Below are 27,599 nucleotides of genomic sequence, written 5' to 3' on the forward strand. Positions count from 1 at the left end.
TGCAGATGAAGGAGACAATCATTAAGCATGTACAAAGACACTTATTTCTTATTTATATTTTTATATCAGCTGACATACTACATCCATCTAGCCACCAGACTTTAGGAAGGGTGTGAAAGCCTGGGAGACGACGCTGAGCAGAATTACCAAACTGAGACAAAAGCAAAATACTGTGGATGCTGGAAATCTGAAATAAAAATGTTTCTCTCTCCACAGATGCTGCCAAAGCTGCTGTGTATTTCCAGTATTATCCATTTTTACCAGAATTATAGGGAGAGATTTCAGTTACATGGAGACTCAAGAAGCTTAGATTGTTCTTAAGAGTTGACAAGGTAATGGGGAGATTGAATACAGGTGTTCAAAATCATGAAAGATTTTGACAGAGTAGATGAAAAGAAACTGTTTCCACTGGCAGGAGGTTTGGGAACCAGAGGACAAAGATTTAAAATCACTGGCAAAAAAAAACCCAGAGGAGGACTGGGGTGAATTTATTTTTTTGAAGACAGCGAGTTATGATGATCTCGAATGCACTGCCAAAATATATGATGGAAGGAGGTTTAATCAGAACTTTCAAAAGGGAATTGGATAAATATTTGAAAAGCAAAAGCAAACATCTGCAGGGCTGTGGGCTGTTGGGGGTGGTGGTAGTGGTGGAAAAGAGCAGGCAAGTGCAACCAATGGAACAGCTCCTCCAAAGAGCCGGCACAGGCATGACGGACCAAATGGCTTCGCTCTGCTCCAGGATTCGTTGATTTTAAAAGAGCTAAAAAAAAAATGAAAATAATTAAAGCAAGCGAAAGAAAGCAAACATCAGAAACACAAGGGCACGGCAGGCTTGATGGGCTGAATGGCCTACTCCTGCTCCTATGTTCCTATATACTAAAATCCTCTTGCGATAAAGGCCAACATACTATTAGCCTTACTAACTGCTTGCAGATCCTGCATGTTCGCTTTCAGTGACTCATTGTTGAGGACACTTGGGTCCCTTTGTACTTCTACGCTTCCTAATCTCTTACCATTTAAGAAATACTCTGCACAAATAAACTATCGTGGACAAAAATGTGATTGTTTTATCAGTTTACAAAGTCATTCAAACCCCCTATATATCGCTGTTTCCAATGCCTGCACGTTTCCGCAAGCATGGAGAACCTTTCAAAACTCAAGCCAAAAAAGAAACCAAGTCTGAGCGAAGAGAAATACTTGTTTTTTAATTCGTTCATGGGATGTGGGCATTGCTGGCTAAGCCAGCATTTATTGCCCATCCCTAATTGCCCTCGAAAAGGTGGTGGTGAGCTGCCTTCTTGAACGGCTGCAGTCCATGTGAAGTAGGTACACCCACAGTGCTGTTAGGAAGGGAGATCCAGGATTTTGACCCAGCAACACTTATATAGTTCTAAGTCACATTGTAAATATACCAGCATATGCTCACTTGTACTTGCATTGTAACAACAAAAATACATGCAAGAAATTTGGAATACTAAACATCAGTGACTCTCAACAAGTTATATTTATAGAACACCTTTAACATAGTAAAATGTCTCAAGGCGCTTTACAAGAGCATCATAAAACCAAGTATGACACCAAGCCACATCGAGATATTACATCACATGACTGAAAGCTTGGTCAAAGAGGTAGGTTTTAAGTAGTGTCTTAAAGCAGTAAAATGAAGGTAGAGAAGTGGAAGGAGGGGATTCCAGAACTTGAGGCCCAGGCAACGAAAGGCGCAGCCCACCAATGGTGCAATGATCAAAATCAGGGATTTTTTTTTACAAATCATTCATGGGATTTGGGTGTCGCTGGCCAGGCCAGCATTTTATTGCCCATCCCTCATTGCCCTTGAGAAGGTGCTGGTGAGCTGCCTTCTCGAACCGCTGCAGTCCATGTGGGGTAGGTACACCTACAGTGCTGTTACAAAAGGAGTTGCAAGATTTTGACCCAGCAAGTGAAGGAACGGCGTTACAGTTCTAAGTCAGGATAGTGTGCGACTTGGAGGGGAACTTGCAGGTGGTGGCGTTCCCATGCATTTGCTGCCCTTGTCCTTCTAGTTGGTAGAGGGTTTGGAAGGTGCTGTCTAAGGAGCCTTGGTGTATTGCTGCAGTGCATCTTGTAGATGGTACACACTGTTGCCACTGTGCATCGGTGGTGGAGGGAGTGAGTGTGTGTGGATGGGGTGCCAATCAAGTGGGCTGCTTTATCCTGGATGGTGTCGAGCTTCATGAGTGTTGTTGGCGCTGCACCCATCCAGGCAAGTGGGCAGTATTCCATCACACTCCTGACTTGTGCCTTGTCGATGGACAGGCTTTGGGGAGTCAGGAGGTGATTTACTCGCCACAGGATTCCTAGCCTCTGACCTGCTCTTGTAGCCACGGTATTTATATGGCTACTCCAGTTCAGTTTCTGGTCAGTGATAACCCCTCGGATGTTGACAGAGGGGGATTCAGCGATGGTAATGCCGTTGAATGTCAAAGGGAGGTGGTCAGATTCTCTTTTGTTGGAGACAGTCATTGCCTGGCACTTGTGTGGCGTGAATGTTACTTGCCACTTATCAGCCCAAGCCTGGATATTGTTCAAGTCTTGCTGCATTTCTAAACGGACTGCTTCAGTATCTGAGGAGTCACGAATGGTGCTGAACATTGTGCAATCATCAGCGAACATCCCCACTTCTGACCTTATGATTGAAGGAAGGTCATTAATGAAGCAGCCGAAGATTGTTGGGCCTAGGACACTACCCTGAGGAACTCCTGCAGTGATGTCCTGGAGCTGGGATGATTGACCTCCAACAACCACAGCCATCTTCCTTTGCACTAGGTGTGACTCCAACCAGCGGAGAGTTTTCCCCGATTCACATTGACTTTAGTTTTGCTAGGGCTCCTTGATGCTATACTCGGTCAAATGCTGCCTTGATGTCAAGGGCAGTCACTCTCATTTCATCTCGAGTTCAGCTCTTGTGTCCATGTTTGAACCAAGGCTGTAATGAGGTCAGGAGCTGAGTGGCCCTGGCAGAACCCAAACTGAGCGTCACTGAGCAGGTTATTGCTAAGCAAGTGCCGCTTGATGACACCTTCCATCATTTTACTGATGATTGAGAGTAGGCTGATGGGGCGTTAATTGGCCGGGTTGGACTTGTCCTGCTTTTTGTGTACAGGACATACCTGGGCAATTTTCCACATTGCAGGGTAGATGCCAGTGTTGTTGCTGTACTTAACAGTTCGGCTAGGGGGGCAGCAGGTTCTTGAGCGCAGGTCTTCAGTACTATTGCCAGAATATTGTCAGGGCCCATAGCTTTTGCAGTATCCAGTGCCTTCAGTCGTTACTGGATATCACGCGGAGTGAATCGAATTGGCTGAAGTCTGGCATCTGTGATGCTGGGAACTTCAGGAGGAGGCCGAGATGGACCATCAACTCAGCACTTCTGGCTGAAGATTGTTGCAAATGCTTCAGTCTTATCTTTTGCACTGATGTGCTGGGCTCCCCCATCATTGAGGATGGGGATATTTGTGGAGCCACCTCCTCCAGTTAATTGTTTAATTGTCCACCACCATTCACGGCTGGATGTGGCATTACTGTAGACCTTCAATCTGATCCGTTCGTTATGCGATTTCTTGGCTCTGTCTATCGCATGTTGCTCACGCAGTTTGGCACGCAGATAGTCCTAGGTTGCAGCTTCACCAGGTTGACACCTCATTTTGAGGTATGCCTGGTGCTGCTCCTGGCATGCCCTCCTGCACTCTTCATTGAACCAGGGTTGGTCTCCTGGCTTGATGGTAATCGTAGAGTGGGGGATATGCCGGGCCATGAGGTTACAGATTGTGGTTGAGTACAATTCTGCTGCTGCTGATGGCCCACAGCGCCTCATAGATGCCCAGTTTTGCATTGCTAGATCTGTTCGAAATCTATCCAATTTAGCACAGTGGTAGTGCCACACAACACGATGGATGGTATCTTCAATGTGAAGGTGGGACTTCGTCTCCACAAGGACTGTGTGGTGGTCACTCCTACCTTGACTCTCATGAACAGATGCATCTGCGGCAGGCAGACTGGTGAGGACGAGGTCAATTATGTTTATCCCTCTTGTTGGTTCCCTCACCACCTGCCGCATACCCAGTCTAGCAGATATGTCCTTTCGGACTCGGCCAGCTCGGTCATTAGTGGTGCTACCAAGCCACTCTTTGGTGATGGACATTGAAGTCCCCCATCCAGAGTACATTCTGTGCCCTTGCCGCCCTCAGTGCTTCCTCCAAGTGCTGTTCCACTTGGAGGAGTACTGACTCATCAGCTGAGGGAGGGCAGTAGGTGGTAATCAGCAGGAGGTTTCCTTGTCCATGTTTGACCAGATGCACAAAAGGCGAGAATTAGTGTCGGGCAGATATCTTGGAGTGTTTGTTGGGCTGGAGGAGGTAACAGAGATCAGGAGGGATGAGGCCATGGAGGAATTTGAAAATAAGGATGAGAAGTTTAAAATCAAGGCGGTGCTTGACCGGGAGCCAACATAGATCAGTGAGCACAGGGGTGACAAGGAAACAGGTGTGAATTAAGACACGGGCAGCACAGTTTTGGGTGACCTCAAGGTTACGGAGAGTAGAATGTGGAACATCAGCCAGGTGTGTTGGAATCGTCAAGTATAGAAGTAACGAAGGCAGGCATGAGGGTTTCAGCAGCATCTGAGCTGAGATGGTGGGGCGGGGGGGTGTGGGGAAGTGAGCTAAGTCGGACAATGTTACGGAGGTGGAAACAGGTGGTTTTAGTGATGGATATAAGGTCAGAAGCTCATCGCAGGATCAACTGTGACACCAAGGTTGCGAACAAACTGGCTTAATCTCAGACTATTGCCAGGGAGAGGAATGCAGTCGGCAGTTAGTGACCGGAGTTTGGAGCAGGGACCAAAAACAATGGCTTCATTCTTCCCAATATTTAACTGGAGGAAGGTTTTGCTCATCCAGCACTGGATGTCGTGTAAGCAGTCATATAATTTAGCAACAGTGGAGGAGTCAAGAAAAGTGGTTTTCCACAGTTTGTTTTGAACTATTACTTGAAATCTGAATTGCCATCTCTCATTTCTCCCCTTTGTTTGCCCCTCTCATTTTCTTAATCACCTCTTGGCTATTCCCTCAGTCTGCTTTGCCTGTGGCTTCCACCCTCTGTCCTTTCTCTCCACTCTCAAATCAACTCCTTCTGGCCTGTTCTCCTGTTGCTGTACCATTAGCAAGCTCAAGATCGGTGCTTGCTGTGCTTTGCGTTTACCTCTCTCACATGCTGAGTAAGGTTAAAGCTATAACAAGTGCAGCTGTCATTAAGGGCCTACCAGTATGCTAGCTGTCAATGCAATGCTGTCTATGTTTCATACGCAACTATACATCAATGACTGATGACAATTTTCTGCAGTATAATGCATGTATTGCTGTGACCAGAACCGAATGAAGATCCAAGCCTCTGAACAAATAGGAGGATTGGTAATCAGAGAACACAGATTTAAGAATCAGAGGCAGTTTGAGAAGAATTTTTCTTTTCACACAGCAAGTTGTTATCAGGGATGCACTGCCACAAAGGGCAATGGAAGCTGAGTTAACACTAACTTTGAAAAACAAATTGGATAAATACTTGACGGGAACATACCTGAAGTGCGGAGGGGAAAGAGCAGGCAAGTGGGACTAATTGCACAGCTCTTTCAAAGAGCAAACACAAGTACCATGGATCGAATGGCCTCCTTCTGTACTACATCATTCTGTGGTTCTTGCTTTCATCCTTGGCAAATTCAGCTGCACACACATATCAGTGATGTTAGCACAGCACACATAGTATGTTATGTCCATGATGATACACGTGATGTCTACTCATCTGAGCAACTGATTTTGTTGCTATGAATGGGACTGACAGCACAGCTCTGTGGAGAGTCAGCATGGACTCGATGGGCTGAATGGCCTCCTTTTGTGCCTAAAATGACTATGAAACTAGGGGCCATAAATATAAGGCAGTCAATCATAAATATCCAATACGGACTTCACAAGAAACGTCTTGAACCCAGAGAATGGTTCGAATTGGAACTCACTGCCACAAGGATTGGTTGAGTTGAATAGCATACATGCATTTGTAGGATAGCTGGATAAGCATGCAAGTAAGAAAGGAACAGAAGGATATGCTAATAGGCCTCATGAAATTGGATAGAAGGAGGCTTGTGTGAAGCATTGACACTGGCATAGATCTGTTGGGCTGAAAGGCCTGATTCTCTGCTGGGCGTTCTCTGTCATCTGTGTAAAAGCAATGGGAAATTTCAGCAGGTTCTCTGAAATTTTGCGAGGAAGTCAATCAGAACTAATCTTCACAATCCCTACCAGCAAAGCTCAGAACACCAAAAAGTGACTGAGTCTGAGAGACACTGAGGAACATCATTTAAACCGCTTACCTCATTGCACTATGGAGAGAAGCAGCGAGAATTTTGAATGGTTGCTAGTATTTTGTCTGGAAGTTCAAACCCAAGTCAATCCAAACACTAATCTGGGCTGCTCCACTGCACCACTTAATGCACAGTGAGTACTCTGGACAAGTTCCAGTTGGATCCATTCCTAAGGTCAAGTCATTCAGAAAGCAGACACATGGATGGCCTGTGCCTTTGTGCTATTGAAGCTGGAGGTAGTCGAGAGCAGTCCCACTCTGTAATGCCCTGCAACAGTTCAGCCTGCAGAGAAAATCCATTTGGAGGAGAACTGCTGTCACAACAAAGATGCCTGCCTTTGAACAGTACAATCAATTGGAACAGCAAGCTACTGTGTTCAGCTGCCAAATAAAAGTGCGTATGTGCGTCTATCTGCTTGTTGTCGGAGAAGGTAGACTTGTGGGCATGTACTTGAGAATCTGTGTGGGCATGTCTAAGTGAACATGCTGAAGGAGAATGCAGACTTGTGGGTCTGTGCTCGCGCGTGTGTGTGTGTGAACATGTACATGTGAGGCCGTGTATGTGTATGAGTGTAGATGTGTACATGTGTGAGCAGGTTCAGGAGGAACATAGACGTATGGGTGTGTGCGTCAGCATGTGCGCGTCAGCACATCACCATGTTGAGGAAGAATGTAGACTTGTAGGTGTGTGCTTGTGTGCGCAAACCTGTGGAAATGTGTGCGCACATACCTACCTGATTAGTTTGTATTGCAATGTAGAATGGATATTCTGCACAGAAATCAACTCCTCTTATCTGATTCTGTGCCGAAACAAAATTAGGCTGAATCCATCAGCAAAGTGAGAAACTCTTGTTGGATTTTCATTTATCTTACAGGGTCTAAAATGAGTCCAAAATCCTTAGCTGTAACGGCAGGGAAGTGCAAGGCTGAAAACTATATCCTGCGTCACCCTCCTGACATCCCTGATCTTAATTAGCATAAACTTGTGTCCCTGGCACAGGGGCTTTCAGGTTTGGCAATGTGGCTCATCCTTCAAACACGTGGTGTAGATCTTGCACGTTGGAAGTCTGAACATAATTAGCCAGAGAGAACTATCACGTAAACTCCAAGGGCTCTGCCATTATGAGAACTACACACGAGCACTCTGACAAAGGTCAAGTGTTACAAAAACCTCCATTCCTGGCAGCAGGTTGCACAGCCCAACCCAAGCTGTGCACTCTTGCAATCAGGTGGCACGAGGTGAACTTTGACACGACAACACTGTCCCGAAAAGCCTGTATTGTGGCAGGTAAAGACATCAAAAATGAAAGATGTTGACCAGCTGTCAGTTGTTCCCCAGGCTGGGTCCATCTTTACAAGCAGCGCAATTCAGTAGGAAAGGTGAAGACAAATCATTCAGTGTACTCTCAAAACAGTCACTAGGTTGAATGACTAAACTTTAAATGTAAATTCCCAAATACCTCACCCACGATGGCCAACAGTTCCATGCATGGAAGCTTCACATTTTGAAGATGCCTTTGCCCTCTCTTCCATTTATACTTCGATTTCAACCATAAACCTTATGGTTCTTCACAGACTCCTGCAGAATATCATTTACCACACCTTTTCAGTCCAAGAAGCCTCCCTTTTTTTTTTTTAACACTTGGCTTCCAGCCCTCCAACCTACTCTTTGCCCACATTCCCTTGAATTCCTGCGCCATTAATTTGGTCTTTTTCAGTATTTTTAATAGTCTACATTCATTGAGCTCAAAGCAGAAGAAACTGCATTGAGCTAGCACCTTGCTAATTCTCCCAAGACATCCCAAAGTGCTGAACATACAGCAGTTCAGCTGTTGCATTGTGGCTGAATTTTGTCCCAAAAATGACTTCATTGGCAGTGAAGCCATTTTTTGAAGGTCTCGAGTGAGGGGGGCTGGGGGTGGAGAAACATTGGTCAGGATACTGGAAGAAAACCCTACACGTCTCAGAGTAATGGGTTCTTGAGCACTCATCATGCATAAGAGGCATCAGTTTGATATTTCATCAGAACAGCATCTCCAACAATGCAGCACTGCCTCAGTTAGCCCAGTTTATAAGTTCAAATCTTGGGAGTAGGATTTGAACCCAACTCAAGAGCTCAGAGGCTGATGACTGTTGGATGACATGTTTTTAACAAGTGTCCTGAGCCACACAGGTAGCATGGACCCTCACATGAAGTTCAAATCAGTGTTTCCATCAATTTGCAATTATCTCAAGCTGTGGATACTCACAGTTCTTGGTGTTTTGATTTTGGATTTACTTATTATTTAGTATTTAGAAGGGTCCTTTCCAAACCCCCAAAACAGAACAAAGCAGTGTCAGAAATAAAACCACCAATGGAAAACTTAATTTCCAGGACTTCAAGGGCTCAACTGCCCATGTTCACGGGCCCCATTTGATGACCCTGAGATCTTGCAGGCCCAGTCGATGCACAAAAGCACTTGTGTCACTGCACCTATACCCGAATGAACCATAAACACGACAACAGACTTGGAATAACTTGGGTGAGTTACTGTCAAAATATGCCACAACTGACAACTCCCAGGTGTGGCTCTGTGGAAATGCTCTCCTTGGACAAATCTGAAGAACAGGGGTCTGGTTCATGGAAAAATCCCAACAAAGCAAGAACATCTAGATTGTTCGAATTATCTCTAAAAAGGTGACCACATACCTAAACAAGAGAGAGAAGCATCAAGCACTGCTCCTCAAAAATGCATTTCAGAACTATAGTCTGGGAAACAGGATAGCCTGGGACACAGGAAGTAACTGACACCCATCTGGGAAAATGTGAGGCTGCCCCAGATAGCACACATCACGAAGGACAAGAATCCAGGACTGTGTCTCATTGTTGGTAAAGTGTCAAAGGAATGCTAACTTTCATTAAACCTATGATGATCTGGAGACAATCTAACTCTGACAGTAGGGGAACCTTTCGAAAAGGAAGTTTTAATGAACATCATCCCCACTCTCCAACAGCTGAAATCCTCGGAAACAGGCAAACACCAATTACAACAATAGTGCAACCAAGTTGTGAGATCGGCACTCTCCTCTACCTGGGTATTAACTTCCAATTAAACTTTACAGCTTCTTTCTTTCTTGAATTTCAACAGTACAGACTCAAAACAAGGCAAATTAATTTCTATGCCATTTTACACACTGATACTATGATGGAGGTGTTGGGGGTGGGAAGGGGAGAATAGAGAGGGAGAGCTGGAATATCTTACACAGCTCACTTTCAGTGATAACTTACAAATGAATTTTGAAAAAGCTGCCTCAGAATTTTAAGTTACCAGGGACTGGCATGAATATAGCCATACTCGAGAACCACGTTAGGGAACTGGAGCTGGAGCTGGATGAACTTGGGATCATTCGGGAGGCGGAGGGGGTTATTGAGAGGAGTTATGGGGAAGTAGTCACACCTCAGGTAAAAGAAGTAGGTAGATGGGTTACCGTCAGGGGAAGGAGAGGGAACCAGCAGGCAGTGCAGGGATCCCCTGTGGCCATTTCCCTCAACAACAGGTATACTGGATACTGTTGCGGGGGACGACTTACCAGGGGTAAGCAATGGGGTACAGGTCTCTGGCACAGAGTCTGTCCCTGTTGCTCAGAAGGGAAGGGGGAAGAGGAGCAGAGCATTAGTCATTGGGGACTCCATAATTAGGGGAACAGATAGGAGGTTCTGTCGGAACGAGAGACACTCACGGTTGGTGTGTTGCCTCCCAGGTGCCAGGGTTCGTGATGTCTCGGATCGTGTTTTTGGGATCCTTAAGGGGGAGCAGCCCCAAGTCGTGGTCCACATAGGCACCAACGACATAGGTAGGAAGAGAGATGGGGATTTAAGGCAGAAATTCAAGGAGCTAGGGTGGAAGCTTAGAACGAGAACAAACAGAGTTGTTATCTCTGGGTTGTTGCCCGTGCCACGTGATAGCGAAGCGAGGAATAGTGAGAGAGAGCAGTTGAGCACGTGGCTGCAGGGATGGTGTAGGAGGGAGGGTTTTGGTTTCCTGGATAATTGGGGCTCTTTCTGGGGTAGGTGGGACCTCTACAAACAGGATGGTCTTCACCTGAACCAGAGGGGTACCAATATCCTGGGGGGGAGATTTGCTAGTGCTCTTCGGGGGGGTTTAAACTAATTCAGCAGGGGGATGGGAACCTAAATTGTAGTTCCAGTGTACAGGATGTTGAGAGTAGTGATGTCAGGGATAAGGTTACAAGGACGCAAGAGGGCACTGGCAAGCAAGAACTTGGTTTAAAGTGTGTCTACTTCAACGCCAGGAGCATTCGGAATAAGGTGGGTGAGCTTGCAGCATGGGTTGGTACCTGGGATCTCGATGTTGTGGCCATTTCGGAGACATGGGTAGAGCAGGGGCAGGAATGGATGTTGCAGGTTCCGGGATTTAGATGTTTCAGTAAGAACAGAGAAGATGGTAAAAGAGGGGGGGGTGTGGCATTGTTAATCAAGGAGAGTATTACAACGGCAGAAAGGATGTTTGAGGACTCGTCTACTGAGGTAGTATGGGCCGAGGTTAGAAACAGGAGAGGGAGTCTTCTATAGACCTCTGAATAGTTCCAGAGATGTAGAGGAAAGGATAGCGAAGATGATTCTCGACAGGAACGAGAGTAACGAGGTACCCAGTGTCTCAGGTTCTTACTCTCCCAGGAGCCCCTCTCAGCTTACCAGTCCCCAACTGCCCACTCTCAGGTTCCCAGTCTCCCGTTCCCTTTCTCAGGTTTTTGAAAGAAAAATAGTCAGGAACCCAAGTCCAATAGGTTATTACCGAGATGGTGCTATTACTCAAGAGTTTTCCAATATGGGATAGAAGCATTACTCGAGTAGATTAGTACTCACAAGTCAAACACGAGGTAGTGAAATCCTTCTTCTGATATGCTGTCATGGAGACGAACTGAAAAAGAAAGTAATTCTCCATAAGTTCTGCTCAGTGAACCATTCAATTTATAAACATTCCCAACACCGAGGCATTGTCACCTAGTAAAGGAAAAAGCTACTGATTCATGTTATACAAAATGGAGGAAATCCTTAGGAGAAGAAATGCATCATTGTAGAACATTTGTGATTATGGCCCTTAAGATTTGATGACCTCCTTTCCTGCTAATTTTCTGTGTTGGTTCTCCAGGATGGCTTTGAAACCTCAAAATTAGCATTCTCACATGCCATTCACATAGCCTGGTAATCTACCAAAAATCAAGACCTAACGATAAGTGAGATGATACTACCTTCTGCACTTGAGCTACTTTTTCTAAATTTTTCACTAAGGCAATAGGAACACAGAACTGGGAGTCGGCCATCCAGTCTCTCAAACTTGAAATCATGGTTTATCTGCACCTCAAATCCATTTAACTCCCATTCAGCCATATCAACAACATATTTTTATAGCACCTTTAGCATAATAAAACGTCACAAGGCACTTCACAGGAGCATTATTAAACAGAATGACACTGAGTCACATAAGGAGAGATTAAATCAGATGAACAAAAGCTGAGTCAAAGAGGTCAGTTTTAAGAGTGTCTTAAAGTAAGAAAGTGAGGTCGAGAGGCAGAGAGATGTTGGGATGGCATTCCAGAACTTGGGGTCCAGGCAACTGAAGGCGCAGCCACCAATGGTGAAGTGATTAAAATCCACGATGCTCAAGAGGCCAAAATTAGAGGGGCAGAGATATCTTGAACAGTTGTGGGGGCTGGAGGAGATTTCACAGATAGGGAAGGACAAGGCCATGGAGGAATTTGCAAATAAAGATGAGAATTTAAAAATCAAGACGTTGCTTGACTGGGAGCCAATGTAGGTCAGCAAGCACAGGGGTGATTGGTGAATGGGACTTGGTGCGAGTTAAGACATGGGCAGCAGAGCTTTGGATGACCTCAATTTATTGCGAGCAGAATGCAGGAGATCAGCCTGGAATGCACTGGAATAGTCAACTCTGGAGGCATTCCAGAAGAGGCATGAGTGAGCGTTTCAGCGGCAGATGAGCTGAAAAAGGGACAAAGTCAGAGATGTTACAGAGGTGAAAAACAGGCAGTTTTAGTGATGGCGCGAATATAGGGCCGGCAGCTCATCTTGGGGTCAAATGTGACACCAAAAATCCGAACAGACTGGCTTAAGCTCAGACTGTTGCCTGGGAGAGGGATGAAATCAGTAGCTGAGGAACGGAGTTTGGAGCAGGGACTGAAAACGATGGCTTCAGTTTTCCCAATATTAATTAGATGTTAGAGAAGCAGTCTGATAGTTTAGCAACAATGGAGAAGTTCAGAGAGGTGGTGTGAGGTAGAAGTGGGGAGGTAGAACTGGTGTCATAAGCATACAAGCAAAAACGAATGCTGTGATTTCGGATGATGTCACCGAGGGGCAGCATGTACATGAGAAATAGGGGAGGGGGGCCAAGGATAGGTCCTCGGGGGACACCAGAGGGCATTGAGAGAGAACAGGAAGAGAAGCCATTGCAACTGATTCTCTGGCTACGATTGGATAGTTAAGAATGGAAATAGCTGAGAGAAGTCCCATCCGGGATGACGGTGGAGTGGTGTTGGAGGTGGCGAGCGTGGTCAACTGTGTCAAAGGCTGCAGACAGGACAAGGAGGACAGGGAAGGAAAATTTAACCTTTGTCAGTCAAATAGGTTTTTAGTTGTGACTTTAAGAGCTGTTTTGGTACTGTAGTAGGGGAGGAAACCTGATTGATCCCGTGATGCATTTGCCCAGCAAAGATCTGTCAACCTCAGTCTTGAGAATTTCCACTGTTTCAGCATCCACACCCTTTTAGGAGATGGAATTACAGGTTCCACTGCTCTGTGTGAAATGTGCACCGTGATTTAGTTTCTAAATGGCTGAGCTCTAATTTTAAGATTATACCCTCGTAGTCTGGACTTCCTCACCAGAGAAAATTGCTTCTTCGCATCTACACTATTCAATCACTTGATTGTTTTCTAACGCTTTGATAAGAACACTCCTGAACTGTGTAAACTCAAGGGAATACAAGTCAAGTTTATGCAACCTATCCCTTTAAATTAACATTTTAAGCCCTGGTGCAGTTCTGGTAAATCTGCAAATGCACTGCTTCAAAAGGTCAATATATCCTTTGAGGTTTGGTGTCAAAAATTGACAGCAATGCAGTACTCCAGATGGGATCTCATCAGGACTCTACTCAACTGAATTATCTCTTCATTTTTGAATTCTAACCCTCTTGAGATAAAGGCCAACAATGGTTTTCAAAGAACACTATACTCCCAGTGACTCACATACAATTCCTGGGCTTTACTATCCTAACTTCTGAAAGACAGTGGGCAGGAGTAGCACACATTCACATCTTGGGATCTTCTACAAACGAAGGACACAGGGGGATACCACCACTTTTGATCAAATTTGCGACTGAAGCTGCACATATCTGTCGTGTTCATAGTTTTTTTTTCTCCCCACAAAGGTTTCTCAGGCCTGTGAGAATCCAGGGGCACAGCAGCCAAGCTTTGGATATATGTACAGTGGCGCAGTGGTTAGCACCGCAGCCTCACAGCTCCAGGGACCCGGGTTCGATTCCGGGTACTGCCTGTGTGGAGTTTGCAAGTTCTCCCTGTGTCTGCGTGGGTTTTTTCCGGGTGCTCCGGTTTCCTCCCACAAGCCAAAAGACTTGCAGGTTGATAGGTAAATTGGCCATTATAAATTGTCACTAGTATAGGTAGGTGGTAGGGAAATATAGGGACAGGTGGGGATGTTTGGTTGGAATATGGGATTAGTATAGGATTAGTATAAATGGGTGGTTGATGTTCGGCATAGACTCGGTGGGCCGAAGGGCCTGTTTCAGTGCTGTATCTCTAATCTAATCTAATCATGTAGCTCAAAGCCCCACGAAAACTGGTATCAAAACAGCTGAACTCGATGAAGCAACTACCCGAGAGAGCTGTAAATCTTAACTCCATGAGTATATATTTATATATTATGAGGAGATAATCTAACAGAGGAACACCAAGGTGCACAGAGAATTGGGAGAGACAGATTGCACTAGAGTAGGAAATAGTAAGTTATTAAGTGGGGTCAGAGCAAAAGAGAAAGTAATAAAGTCTACATTGGGGTTACTCTGCATGTCTGTCAATGTGCAGCGTGTGGTAACTAAGGTTAGTGAGTTGCAGGCACAGATAGCCATGTGGAAGTATGATGTTGCGGTGATAACACAAACCTGTCTCAAAGAAGGGCAGGACTGGGTATTAAATATTCCTTGATGCAAGGTGTTCAAGAAAGATAGGAAAGGGAGAAAGGGCGAGGGGAGCAATTTTGATGGAAAACATTGCAGTGCTGCAGAAAGTGGATGTCCCAGAAGGGTCAAGGACAGAACCTATTTGGTTGGAGCTGAGGAACAATAAAGGTACAATTACATTGCTCCGTGTAGTATCTAGGGCACCAACCAGCAGGAAAAATGTAGAGGAACAAATCTGCAAGTATTATAGACTATTTATAACGTGGGACTTTAATTACCTGAATTACAGACTGAAACAGTAGCAAAGAGGAGAGACAGGCAAGAGTTCCCCGAGTGTGTTCAGGAACATTTCCTGCAGCAGTATGTTTCCAGTCCAATGAGAAAGGAGTCACTGCTGGACCTGGTTCTTGGAAATGAGGTGGGCCATGTGGATCAAGTATCAGTCGGGCACAATTCGGGGGCAGTGATCATTGGTAAGGTTTAAGTTGGCTATGGAAAATGACATTCCAGACTAAGAATAACGAACTGGGGGAAAGCCGATTTCAATGGGGTAAGAATAGATCTGACTGAGATAAATTGGAATCAAATGTTGGCAGGCAAAATGGCAACTGAACAATGAGCTGTCTTTAAAGAGGAGATAGTTTGGGCACAGCCAAGGTATGTTTCCACGAAGGGGCAAGGTAGAACACACAAATCCAAAGCTCCCTGGAGGACGAAACAGATACAGGAGAATGAAGAGGAGGAAGAAAAGAAGAAATATGTCAGGTGGATAATACAACGAATAACCTGGCTGAATATAGAAGGTTCAGAGGGGAAGTGAAAAATCAAATAAGAGAAGCAAAGACGGAGTATGAAGAGAGACTGGCAACTGATCTAAAAGGGAATCCAAAAGTCTTGTCTAGGTATATTAATCGTAAAAGGGTCCAGAAAAGAGGAGTGTGGCTGATCAGGGCCCAAAAAGGGCATTTACGCATGGAGGCAGGGGGCATGGCTGAGTTATGAAATTAATCCTTGGCATCAGTCTTTAGCAAGGAAGATGCTGCACAGGTCATTGTGAAAGAAGCAATTCAGACACTTGAAGGGTTTAAAATTGTTAAGATATTAAACAGGCTTGCTTTACTTAAAGTGAGAAGGCACCAGGACGGAATGAGATGCATCCAAGGATACTTAGGGAAGTGAGAATGGAAATTGCAGAGGCACTGGCCATAATTTTCCATTCTAAAGGGGGTGCAGGAGCAGAGGGATCTGGATGTAGATGTGCATTAATCATTGAACGTGGCAGGACAGGTTGAGAGTAGTTAATAGAACATACAGGTTCATTAATAAAGGCATAGTGTACAAAAACAAAATTATCTTCAACTTGAAAAGAACACTGGTTCAGCCTCAACTGGAGTAGTGTGTCCAGTTCTGAGCACCATACTTCAGTTAGGATGTGAAGGCACTGGAGTGCAGAAAAAGTTCACGAGAATGGTTCCAGGGATGAAGGACTGGAGAAATTCGGACTGTTTTCCTTGGAGACGGGAAGGCTGCGAGGAGATTTGATTGAGGTATTCAAAAGCATCAGGGATTTGCACAGAGTAGATAGGAAAAAAACAGTTCCTTTGGTAGAGTGATCGAGAACAAGAGGGCACAGAATTAAGGTTTTTGGCAAAAAAGCAATTTCTAAATAAGGAAAAACTTTTTCACACAGTGAGTGGTTCAGATCTGAAATGCACTGCCTGAGTGTGCGGTGGAGGCAGGTTCAATTGAAGCATTCGAGAGATTGCTATCTGAAAAGTAAGAACGTGCAGTTCTGTGAGGAGCAGGCAGGGGAGTGGCACGAGGTAATTTGCTCTTTGGGAGTGCTGGCGCAGACACGACACAACACGCCAAATTGGCCTCCTTGTGTGCTGTAACAATTCTGTGATGCTCTGAAATTCAAGACAAAGATATATTTTGGGCACAAAGGGAATCAAGGGATATGGGGATACAGCAGGAAAGTGGACTTGATGTAAAAGTTCAGCCATGATCTTACTGAAGGGCAGAGCAAGCTCAGGGGGCCATATGGCTTATACTTGCTCCTATTTCTGATGTTAACTTACAGGTTGGCGCCGACTACAGAACCAACTTTGTACTGTTTAACCCTGGAGTTGCAGATGAAAAAATAAGATTTGAGGAAAAGATTTAGAGTGAGAAGGAGCTGTGCATTCAAGGAATTATGCCAATAGCCCAGTGCTGGTCAGTAAAGGTCTGCTTGGGTCTGGAAATAAAAACCCTACCTGAACCCAACAGAACCACTTTGGACCCAAGCCCGACCCAGACTGAGTCCTTCCATTTTTTCCCATGCCCGACCCGACTCGCACCTGACCCGAGCCCAACCCTACCACCGGAATGTTCACTTTCTCCAGTTGGCAGCATTCGTTTTCCATCCATAGTGCACTCGCTGTACTTACTATTTTTGGTTGGATGGAATGGAAGTAAGCTGCAGCATGAGCACGATGACATCAGAGACGTTCACTCGCTCACTGCGCAGACCCAGAGTCTGTGGAGTCCGGATGCACATTTCCCTCCTTGACGTCCCTGACTCACAGTTCAGGGAGGCTTTTCAAATTTTGACGCTTACTTACCCAACTTCCCTTTTCCTCCCAGCAGAGAAAAAGGTAGGAAGTAGTGTGTGTCCGACCCGGACCCGGCCCGATCCGACCCAAGCACCAAAGCTGGACCCAGAAGAGCGACCCGACCCTGACACATGTCGTCGGGACCCGTCAGGTTCGGGTCGGGTCGCAGGCCTTTACTAGTCGGTGGACAGCAAATTACAATATTTGAACTCTTGTGAGGCATACCAGGAGATGTCTGCTCTGGTTGCCTCTCAAAGTATGAGATAAAGGTGTGCTGACTGATCATCAGGCGATGTGCTGGACATAGATGCGCTGAGTAGTGGATTAGCACTGGTCAAACTCATTTCACCCATGATGCTTCTTGACCAGCAGCTGACAGACACGCACCTAAGTCATGGAGGTATGCTAAACCCAGCTGAATATCTTAATATTCAGTTGTCATGCTTGGTTTTTCAAAAAAAAAGAAATGCATTCAGTCCTTAGAATTGAAGTACTCACTGTTGCAATATAGGAAATGTGGCAACCAGTTAGTGCAAAGCAAAATCCCACAAACAACAATGGCCAGATAATCTGTCTTTTTAGTGATTTTGGTTCAGGATGAATATTGGTCAGGACACAAGAGAAAAACTCCTCAGCTCTTCTTTGAACAATGTCACGGGATCCTTTTTGTGCACCTGATGGGACAGACATAGCCTCAATGCATTACCTCATCCGAAAGACAGCACTTCCAACAGCGCAGCACTCCTTCAGTACTACACCTCGGATTTTATGTTCAAGTACCTGAAGTGGGACTTGAAGCCATAACCTTGGAACTCAGAGGTAAGAGTACTACTCACTGAGCCACAGTTAACACTTGGAATCAGACTTGTGGACTTGTGTGTATTCTTCTCCAGTATGTGCATGCCATCTTGAAACTGAGTAATAAAAATCCTGTTCAGATTCTCCTGTCCTTTCTAGTTTCCATGGGCACCATTTAATTCCCGAAATGATAATGGATGATGCACGTGTTACTGTCAAAACCACTTCCGATTTGCCCTTCAGCTACTTGCCTCTACCAGACGGGAGAAGCTGGTGCACCATCTACCCTCTTAATGACCCATTAACATTCTGTGAAACATCTGACACAAACAGCTCAACAAAAGCACAGGATTTTCATATATTGGTCCACAAAGAATATGCGAGTTTGTATCGGTCTGTTGCCAGCATGGTTTTAAATTATTTAACAGCACAGCACGGCTGCACATGAGGGAGGAGGATGGGAATTAGTATTCCAGAGCCAGACTTTACTGTTCTGAAATGGAAGAGAAACTACAACAGCCCCCTCAATGTAAACAGACTAGGCAATGCAAGAGGAATACAGATTTAGCGCACTGATGTAAATGCCAATTTAATATCACTGGAGCCAAATGTAATCACGGCTATTTATAAATAACTGCTTGGCAGTTGTCTTCTGGGTGATGAGTTCTTCAACCTCACATTCCCTATTCAGCACCAAATTATCATTCATAACTATGCGAAAGAGACAGGTTTCTTTGTTGTTGGGGAAATGGAACACTTTATGCTGTGAGTGATGATAAATCATCAAATGTTTCCACACAGTGACTAGCTGCAGTCCATCAAGGTAGGAGAGGGGTGAACGTGAGAAGCACAATGAAGTCACTGGTTTTCATGGAAACACAAATCAGAAAGAACACCCCCGAAACAGTGTTTAAAAATTACACAAACACCCCATTTTTTTTTTATTAAGAAAAGGGCTGAGTCAAATGTTGAAAAACTTACAAGTCTTTTGACCTGAAGGTTAGGCCACAGCCCCTCCAGCACATTGTCAAGGTGAAAGTTGGGGACTCACTTTCCCCTCCCCATTAACTACAAATATCGGGCAAAATCTCCAGACTAAGGAGGACTGATCTTTTACATCGTCCAAGGCTGGTTGAACACAGCAGGGTCTTGGCAGCAATGCCACAGAAAACTTTGCCAGATTTACCAAGGCTAACAAGATGCTTCAAAAAAAATCTTCCCAGATGTCAGCCATAGCGAGTCATTGCATCTTAAAGCACGGAGGCGGACATTTGGTTCATCATGCCAGTGCTGGTTCTTCTTAAGAGCTATCCAATTAGTCCCACCACCCTGCTCTTCCCCCACAGCACTGCAAATTTTTCCTTCTCAAGTATGTATCCAACTGTCTTTTGAAAATTAATACTGAATCTGCTTTCACCACCCTTTCAGGCAGGGCATCTTAAGAACTAATAGTATAAAAAAAAATTGATTTCACCTCTGGTTCTTGAGTCCATTACTTGAAATCTGTGTCCTCTGGTTTATGGTCTTTTAACCAGTGGAAATACTTTCTCCCTGTTAAAATCTTGCATAGTTCTCAACACTTGTATTGTATCTCCCCTCAACCTTCTCTGCTCTAAGAACAATCCCAACTTCTCTGGTCACTCCACATTACTGAAGTCTCTCTTCCTTGGTATCAATCAAGTATATCTATCTCCCCTCTCTCAAAGGCCTTGATGCCCTCCCTTAAGTGCAGTGCACAGAATTGGCACAATACTCCAGCTGAGGCAAAATCAGTGATTTGTATAAATAGTGCACAGCTTTCTTGCTTTGTACTCTACTTATGAAGCCAAGGATCCTGTATGTTTTTTTTTAAACCAGCCGAATCAACTTGCCCTGCCAGCTTCAAAGATTTCTTTACATGAATCCCCAAGTCTCTGTCGCTTTAAAATTGTATTCTAGTTTGTAACACCTCTCAATCTTCCTCCAAATATGCATCACTTCACACTTCTCTGCATTAAATTTTATCTTCCATGTGACTGTCCATCTCACCAACGTGTTATATATATCCTCCTGAAGTCAGCTTTACTACATTTCCAAGCTTTGCATTATCTGCAACTGTTGAAATTATGCCCGCATGCCCCAGCCCAGGTCATCGATAGATGTCAAAAAAAAGTTCCAATACCAACTCCTGGGGGACATCACTGTAGACTTTCCTCCAGTCTGATAAACAACCTTCCACATCCACTCTCTGCTTTCTATCTCTTAGGCAATTTTGTGTCCACATTTTCACTAGCCCTTTAATCCCATGGGCTGCAATTTTCTAATAAGTCTGTGATGTGGTGGTCTAACGAACACCTTTTCAAAGTCCATACACAACTGCACTTGAGTCATCAATTCACTCCGCTACTTGATCAAAAAACTATCAAGTTCGTCAAACATGATTTGCCTTTACCTTCGCCAGTATCCACACATGCACGCACTTCAAACACAGTCTACTGAATGCAATGAAAAGTCGCTTGATTATTGGACAATGGTCATTTTTTTGCCGGAATAGAAATACGGGAGCAAGACTACTCAATTGTGATGCATGTATAGCTCAGACACACAGCACTGCTGTCTTTTGAAAACCTTACAAACATGTCTGTACCATCTGTGAAATCACATTCTGCCTATGTAAATTGCAAGGAAATGACAAACTCAATTGAAACCACTTATATCTGGCAGGAAGCAGATTGTCAGAAGCTGACGATGTAATAGCGGCGTGATAAAATACCTTACTCTGGGAGTGAAAAGACTGATCACATCATGTCTGGGACCATGGCATTCTACTTAGAACGTTATTGGCAGGAGAAGAGAGGAGAAAAAAGCTCAATCTACAGATAAGGAGGAAAATCTGAGGACAGTCCAGGTTCCTTCAATTCCTGGGTTTGTGCTGACCTCCTTGGAAGATGGTGATCCCTGTAATAGTAGTCAGCAGGAGAGAGGGCTGGTTAGCGGACAATTCCTGGCGAAGAATGACAGCCCCACTCCCTCCATTCCCACCCAAGAATCCACAAACATTGACACTCCTGGAAGCACTTTCACTCATCAGATACTCAAAGAAAGCAGTACCACAGCAACAGAAAATGCTTACAGGGTTGCAGAAAAGTGATGACCTGGAAACCACTGCCCTGTGACCAGACCCCACCCAACACCCCAGTTTGAAAAGGTGATCTGTAAATTAGAATCTCTTGCCCCAATATTTGAAATCAAAATACTAGCCTGGTTTTCAAGCCAAAAAATAGCTATTAGTATGCATCACATTTCAGGTTGATGGCAGGTGGCACACTGCTGAATTAAATGCCACATTAAACCAGTCAGGGGCTCAAAAGAAGCAGTTCCTATCTGACGCTAACCAGGCTTACTGACAAGCAGTTAAGGGAATTTAATTTGTTGGCTCTTGTAGAATTGTTACATTTCTGTCCTCATTAACCCAATGGCACACTTTATGTGGTAGTAACTGCACAATAAACTAACACTTAAAACTTGCAATACCAACAGGAGTCAAGCTGGTGGTACAAGTTCCCAATGAAATAAGCCGTCTCCAAGCAGGATCCTGAACTGATTAAACCCACTGAAATTTCCCAAAATTACATCTGTCATCTTTTACCTCTGGTCAGTACAAGCTTAAGGACATCTTCAACAGGGAGACAGGGTTTCCTGTTCTGCTATTTCCATCACAAGATGTAATCGCATTCTGATAAAACACGTTTATGATGTCATTAAAGTAGCCCCCTCATTTCCTTCCAGAATCAGGGACACCTGTCCAAGAGTTCAATCAAGGAGACGTGCTCAAGAGTCCATGATGATTCAATCTAACCAGGGATCTGAGTTCTTTATCAGCAGTCCTGTGAATGCCACTGAGCCACCCAAGGAGATATTAGAACAGATGACCAAAAGCCTGATCAAACAGGTAGGTTTGAACGAGTAACTTAAAGGAGCAGAGGTAGAGAGAGATTTAGGGATGGAATTTGAGCTCAGGACATAGGCAGCTGAAGGCATAGCCGCCAATGGGCTCAGAGATGAAAATTCGGTTTGTGCACCAGGCTAGCAGTGGAGAAGTTCAGGTATCGTGGAGAGTTGTAAGGCTGCAGGCCTTTACAGAGAGTGAGAGCGAGAGAAAGAAAGCAAGGCCAGGAGAGATCAGAAAACAGGGATGAGAATTTTCATTCACTTGGGGTAATTCAGGGTGCTGATGATGAAGCACCTTCTTGAATTAAAAACCAAACCAACATCATTTAAAGCATAAACCTATTCACTTTGTTTCAGCAGGGGTAATGATTACCTCAGAGACTAAACTTAACACTTCAGGATGCCATGACAGGACAGTCAACACTCAGGGGTAGGGTGTGTTTCACTACAATCACACTGTGATCTGAAGCTAATTCAAGCATACCATCCTGCAAGGCTCCAACTGTGAACAATTCCACCCAACAACCTCCTACAAGTTATCCTTCACCGACAACACTAGCAATGACCGGCCGCACAAAATGAAATATATGGCGTGTGGCAAAGCTGAATTTAGTGACACACTTTGCAACTGAACCAAGTGTCGGGAAGAAAACCAAACGTTTCAAAAAAAACAAAATTACAACATGTTGCATGGCAATCTCCCAGGTTTCTTTTACCTGTGGAATTCATGCTAAAAAATAAGCTCCTCAAACAGGACCTGAAGGCTAACAGTATGACAACAGATTAGTGTTAGCACATGCACAACATAACCGAAAACAGCTGTTCTCCACCACTACCAAAAAACACACCAACACTTGCAATAGTTCGACAATAATACGAACGTACAATTGTACGAATGAGGAGTAGGTGGTCACTCGGCCCCTCGAGCCTACTCCACCATTCAATAAGTTCATGCCTGAACTGATTTCTCCACATTTCCACCTACCTCTGATAAACTTCCACCCCTTTGCTTATCAAGAATCTATCTACCTCTGCCTTAAACAAATTCAAAGACTCTGCTTCCACTGCCTTTTGAGGAAGAGAGTTTCAAAGACTCACGACCCTCAGATAAAATCTTTCTCCTTATCTCTGTCTTCAATGGGCGACCCCTAGTTGTAGATTCTCACACAAGGGGAAACATCCTTTCCACATCCACTCTGTCAAGACCCCTCAGGATCTTATATGTTTTAATCAAGTCACCTCTTACTTTTCTAATTTCCAGCGGATACAAGCCTAGCCTGTCCAATCTTTCCTCAGAAGATAGCCCGCGCATTTCAGGCATCAGTCCAGTAAACCTTCTTTGAACTGCTTCCAAAGCATTTACATCCTTCCTTAAATAAGGAGACCAATATTTTCACAGTACTCCAGATGTGGTCTCACCAATGCCCTGGACAGCTGAAGCATAGCCTCCCTAATTCTGTATTCAATTCTCCTTCTGATAAACGATAACATTCTATTAGCTTTCCTAATTATGTGCTGTGTCTGCATACTTAGCTTTTGCAATTCATGCACTAGGACACCCAGATCCCTCTGCATCTCAGAGCTCCGCAATCTCTCACCATTTAGAGAATAAGGATCTTTGTTATTCTTCCTGCCAAAATGGACAACTTTGCATTTTCCCGCATTATACTCCATCTGCCAGATTTTAGCTCGCTCACTTAACCTATCTATCAGCCTTTGTAGGCTCTTTTTGTCCTCTTCACAACCTACTCACCTACCTATCTTTGGGGCAACCATACTTTCGGTCCCTTCATCCAAGTAATTTATATAAATTGTAAAAGGTTGAGGCCCCAGTACTGATCCCTGTGGCACACCACTCGTTACATACTGCCAACCAGAAAATGACCCATTTATGCCTACTCTCTGTTTCCTGTTAGCTAGCCAATCTTCTATCCATGCCAATATGTTAGCCCCTACACCATGAGCTTTTATTTTTTGCACTAACCTTTGATGTGGCAACTTACCAAATGCCTTCTGGAAATCTAAGTACAATACATCCACAGGTTCCCCTTCATCCGCAGCACACGGAACTCCCTCAAAGAACTCCAATAAATTGGAGCAACATGATTTCCCTTTAACAGAACTAGGTTGACTCTGCATTAATAGCTTCAATTTTTCCAAGTGCCCTGCTATAACGTCTTTAATAACAGCTTCTATCATTTTTCCTCAGATAGATGTTAAGCTAACTGGCCTGTAGTTTCCTGCTTTCTGTCTCCCTCCCTTTTTGAATAAACGAGTTACAGTTGCTATTTTCCAGTCTAGTGGAACCTTCCCTGAATCTAGGGAATTTTGAAAAATTAAAACTAACGCATCAACTATCTCAGTAGCCACTTCTTTCAAGATCCTAGGATTAAGTCCATCAGGACCCAGGGACGTGTCAGCCCGCAGCTCCAACAATTTGTTCAGTCCCACTTCCCTGGTGATTGTAATTTTCTTGAGTACCTCCCTCCCTCCAGTTCATGACTTACAGATTATGCTGGGATGTTACTTGTATCCTCTATAGTGAAGACCGATGCAAAATACCTGTTCAATTCATCTGCCATCTTATTATTCATGATTAATTCCCCAGACTCACTTTCTATAGGACCAACATTCACTTTGTTAACTCTTTTCGTCTTTAAATATCGATAGAAATTCTTACTATCTGGCTTTATATTTCTAGCTAGCTTTCTCTCGTACTCTAATTTTACCTTCCTTATCAATCTTTTAGTCAATCTTTGCTATTTTTTATATTCTGTCCAATCTTCGGACATGCCAGCCATCTTGGTGCAATCATATGTTTTTTCTTTAAGTTTGATACTATCTTTAACTGTTTTAGTTAACCATGGGTGGCGGGTCCCACCCTTGGAATTTTTCTCTCTCATTGGAATGTATCTATTCTCTGTATTCTGAAGTATCACCTTAAATGTCTGCCACTGCATCTCTATGGACCTATCCCTTAACCTGATTGCCAATTTACTTTAGCTAGCTCTGCTTTCATGCCCTCACAATTGTCCTTATTTAAGTTTAAAATACTAGTCTTGGACCCACTCTTCTCTCCCTCAAACTGAATGTAAAATTCAAACATATTGTGATCACTGTTACCTGGGGGTGCCTTAAATATCAGGTCATTAATTATTCCTATCTCGTTGCACAATACCAGGTCTAGTACAGCCTCCTCTCTGGTTGGCTCCATAACGTACTGTTCCAAGAAATTATCCTGAAAACATTCTATGTCCTCCTCATCTTGGCTACCTGTGCCCATCTGATTTTTCCAGTCTAGACGTAGGTTAAAATCCCCTATGATTATCGCATTTCATTTCTGACAGGCTGCCATTATTTCTTTCTTCATACCCCGTCCTGCAGTGTGATTCAAGTTATTTGGCCTGAACACCATTCCCACAAGTGACTTCTTGCCTTTATGATTTCTCATCTCTACCCAAACTGCTTCTACATCCTGGTCTCCTGAACTTAGGTCATCCCTCACTATTGCGCTAATACCATCATTAATTTAAAGAGCCACCCCTCCACCTTTTCCTAGATTCCTGTCCTTTCTAAATGCCATGTTCAATATTCAGGTCCTAATCCATGTCGTCCTGCAGCCATGTCTGTGTAATGGCCATCAGATCAGACTTATTTCTGTTTGCGCTCTATTCATCTCTTTTGTTTCGAATGCTACATGCATTCAGATACAGAGCCTCTAGCTTTGTCCTTTTATAATTTTTGTAACCTCTCGCCTTATCTGTTGATTTACTCTTAGATTTGTACGCTCTGTCCCTTACTATCATAGTCTGTTTATCATTTCCCATACCAAGAACTTCCTCTCTTACCTTGTCTCTACACCTTGGTATACCATATCTTCACAAATTTGATCCTTGGCCCCCACTATTCAGTTTAAAACCCTCTCCAATTCCCTATTTACGCAGCTCGGTAGAACACCAGCCCCGATTCAGGTGCAGACCGCCCCAACGGTGCAGCCACCACTTTCCCCAGTATTGATGCCAGTGCACCACGAACCGGAGCTCACTTCGACCACACCAATCTTTGAGCAATGCATTAATTTTTCTAATCTTATTTGCACATGGCTCAGCTAATAATCCAGAGATTATTACCTTTGAGGTTCTGTTTCTTAATTTAGTGCCTAATTCCTCATACTGACTATGCAGAACCTCTTTCCATGTCCTGCCTATGTCACTGGTACCTACATGGACCACGACGACTGGATCATTCCCCTCCCATAGTCAGTTCCTCTCCAGCCCTGAGCAGCTATTCCGAACCCTGGCACCGGGCAGGCAGCACAGGTGTCCGGATTCTCACTCTTGGTTGCAGAGAATAGTGTCAATCCCTTAACTATACTGTCCCTGCCACCACAACATTCCTTGTTTCTCCCTCCACTCGAATGGCTTCCTGTACCATGGTACCATTATCAGGTTACTCATCCACCTTGCAGCCACCACTCTCATGAAACAAGCTGAAAGAACCTAAAACCTGTTGGACAATTGCAAAGGCTGATGCTCCTGCACTTCTGCCCTCTGGGTCCCCTTACCTGCCTCAGCTGCAGCCAGACTCTCCTGTCCTTGACCACTGACCAAATCAGAAGACCCTATCCTGAGGGGTGTGACCGCCTCCTGGTACAAAGTGTCCAAGTAACTTTTCCCTCCCTGATGTGTCGCAGTGTCTTCAGGTCGGCCTCCAGTTCAATGACTCTGAGCCGAAGCTCTTAGAGCCGCAAACAGGCTTGTTTGCCCGAGATCACACTGGCATCCAGGAGCTCCCACATGCTCCTGACACATCACATGTCCTGCCATCCTTAATTCATTTCAATTTACTATTTAATTATTTTATTCAATTATTTATTTTATTTTCCTTTTTAAAAAAATATTTTATTCAGCTTACCACTCGTTCCTTTACTATTTTAAACGTTAGGATCAAAATGGGCTTTGACCACTTACCAGATACTCAACAAACAGCTAGCTTCTTCTCCAACCAATCACCTACCTGCTTGCCTGCAATGTCACACTTTATTTTCTTTGAAGGGCTCGTTCCAATGAACTGGATAGGATAGAAGATGAGGGCTGGGGGCACAGGGATGGGGGCCGCAGGCTAGAAGTGGGGCCTCTCCTCGCTCTCTTTTTAAAGTGGGGCCTCTCCTCGCTCTCCGTGTTGTTAATATTGTCAGCTTATGCAGCAAGCTGTGGAACAATTCAAAGTACTTCACAGAAGGACAAATCAGAAACCAAGATGCAATGTTAAAGGAGATGACTGATACCCGAGACAGATTCTGAGGGGGCTTTTAAAGGGAGAACGATAGCATTAGGAAGAGAATTCGACAGTGCAAGTCGAAGGAGAACTTCATAACGGTTAAAATGTGGAGTTCTAACTTCAGCACTGATTAAATTCCAGGCTGAAAGGTTCCATCTGCCAATGCATACGAGAGGGAGGGGGAGATAGACAGGGATAAAGTGAGAGAAGGAAAAAGAGACAACAAAGCAAGCGCGAGAGTGACAAAGCAAGAAAGAGACAGAGAAGAGTGAGTTTCACTGAGAGGTGAGAGACAAAGTGTAAGGAGTGAGTTAGAGTTTGAAGCTAGAGAGGGGGAGAGTGAGAGAATACGAGACAGTGATACTACTCGAGATAGTGAGAGAGTGA

The 27,599-nt window shown here is 44.4% G+C and overlaps 1 protein-coding gene across 11 annotated transcripts in view; it reads right to left on the minus strand.

Moving 5' to 3' along the window:
* Positions 1-27,599, minus strand: part of LOC137357181 (calcium/calmodulin-dependent protein kinase type II subunit beta) — a 295,035-nt gene that overhangs the window by 134,086 nt on the left and 133,350 nt on the right. For all 11 annotated transcript variants that reach the window (XM_068023308.1, XM_068023305.1, XM_068023306.1 and 8 more), the window contains exon 4: positions 11,258-11,312. In XM_068023308.1, the coding sequence (XP_067879409.1) occupies positions 11,258-11,312 (55 nt within the window). The remainder of the gene's footprint in view (positions 1-11,257; positions 11,313-27,599) is intronic.

This window comes from Heterodontus francisci, chromosome 47 (assembly GCF_036365525.1).
Source record: "Heterodontus francisci isolate sHetFra1 chromosome 47, sHetFra1.hap1, whole genome shotgun sequence".
Lineage (NCBI taxonomy): Eukaryota > Metazoa > Chordata > Chondrichthyes > Heterodontiformes > Heterodontidae > Heterodontus > Heterodontus francisci.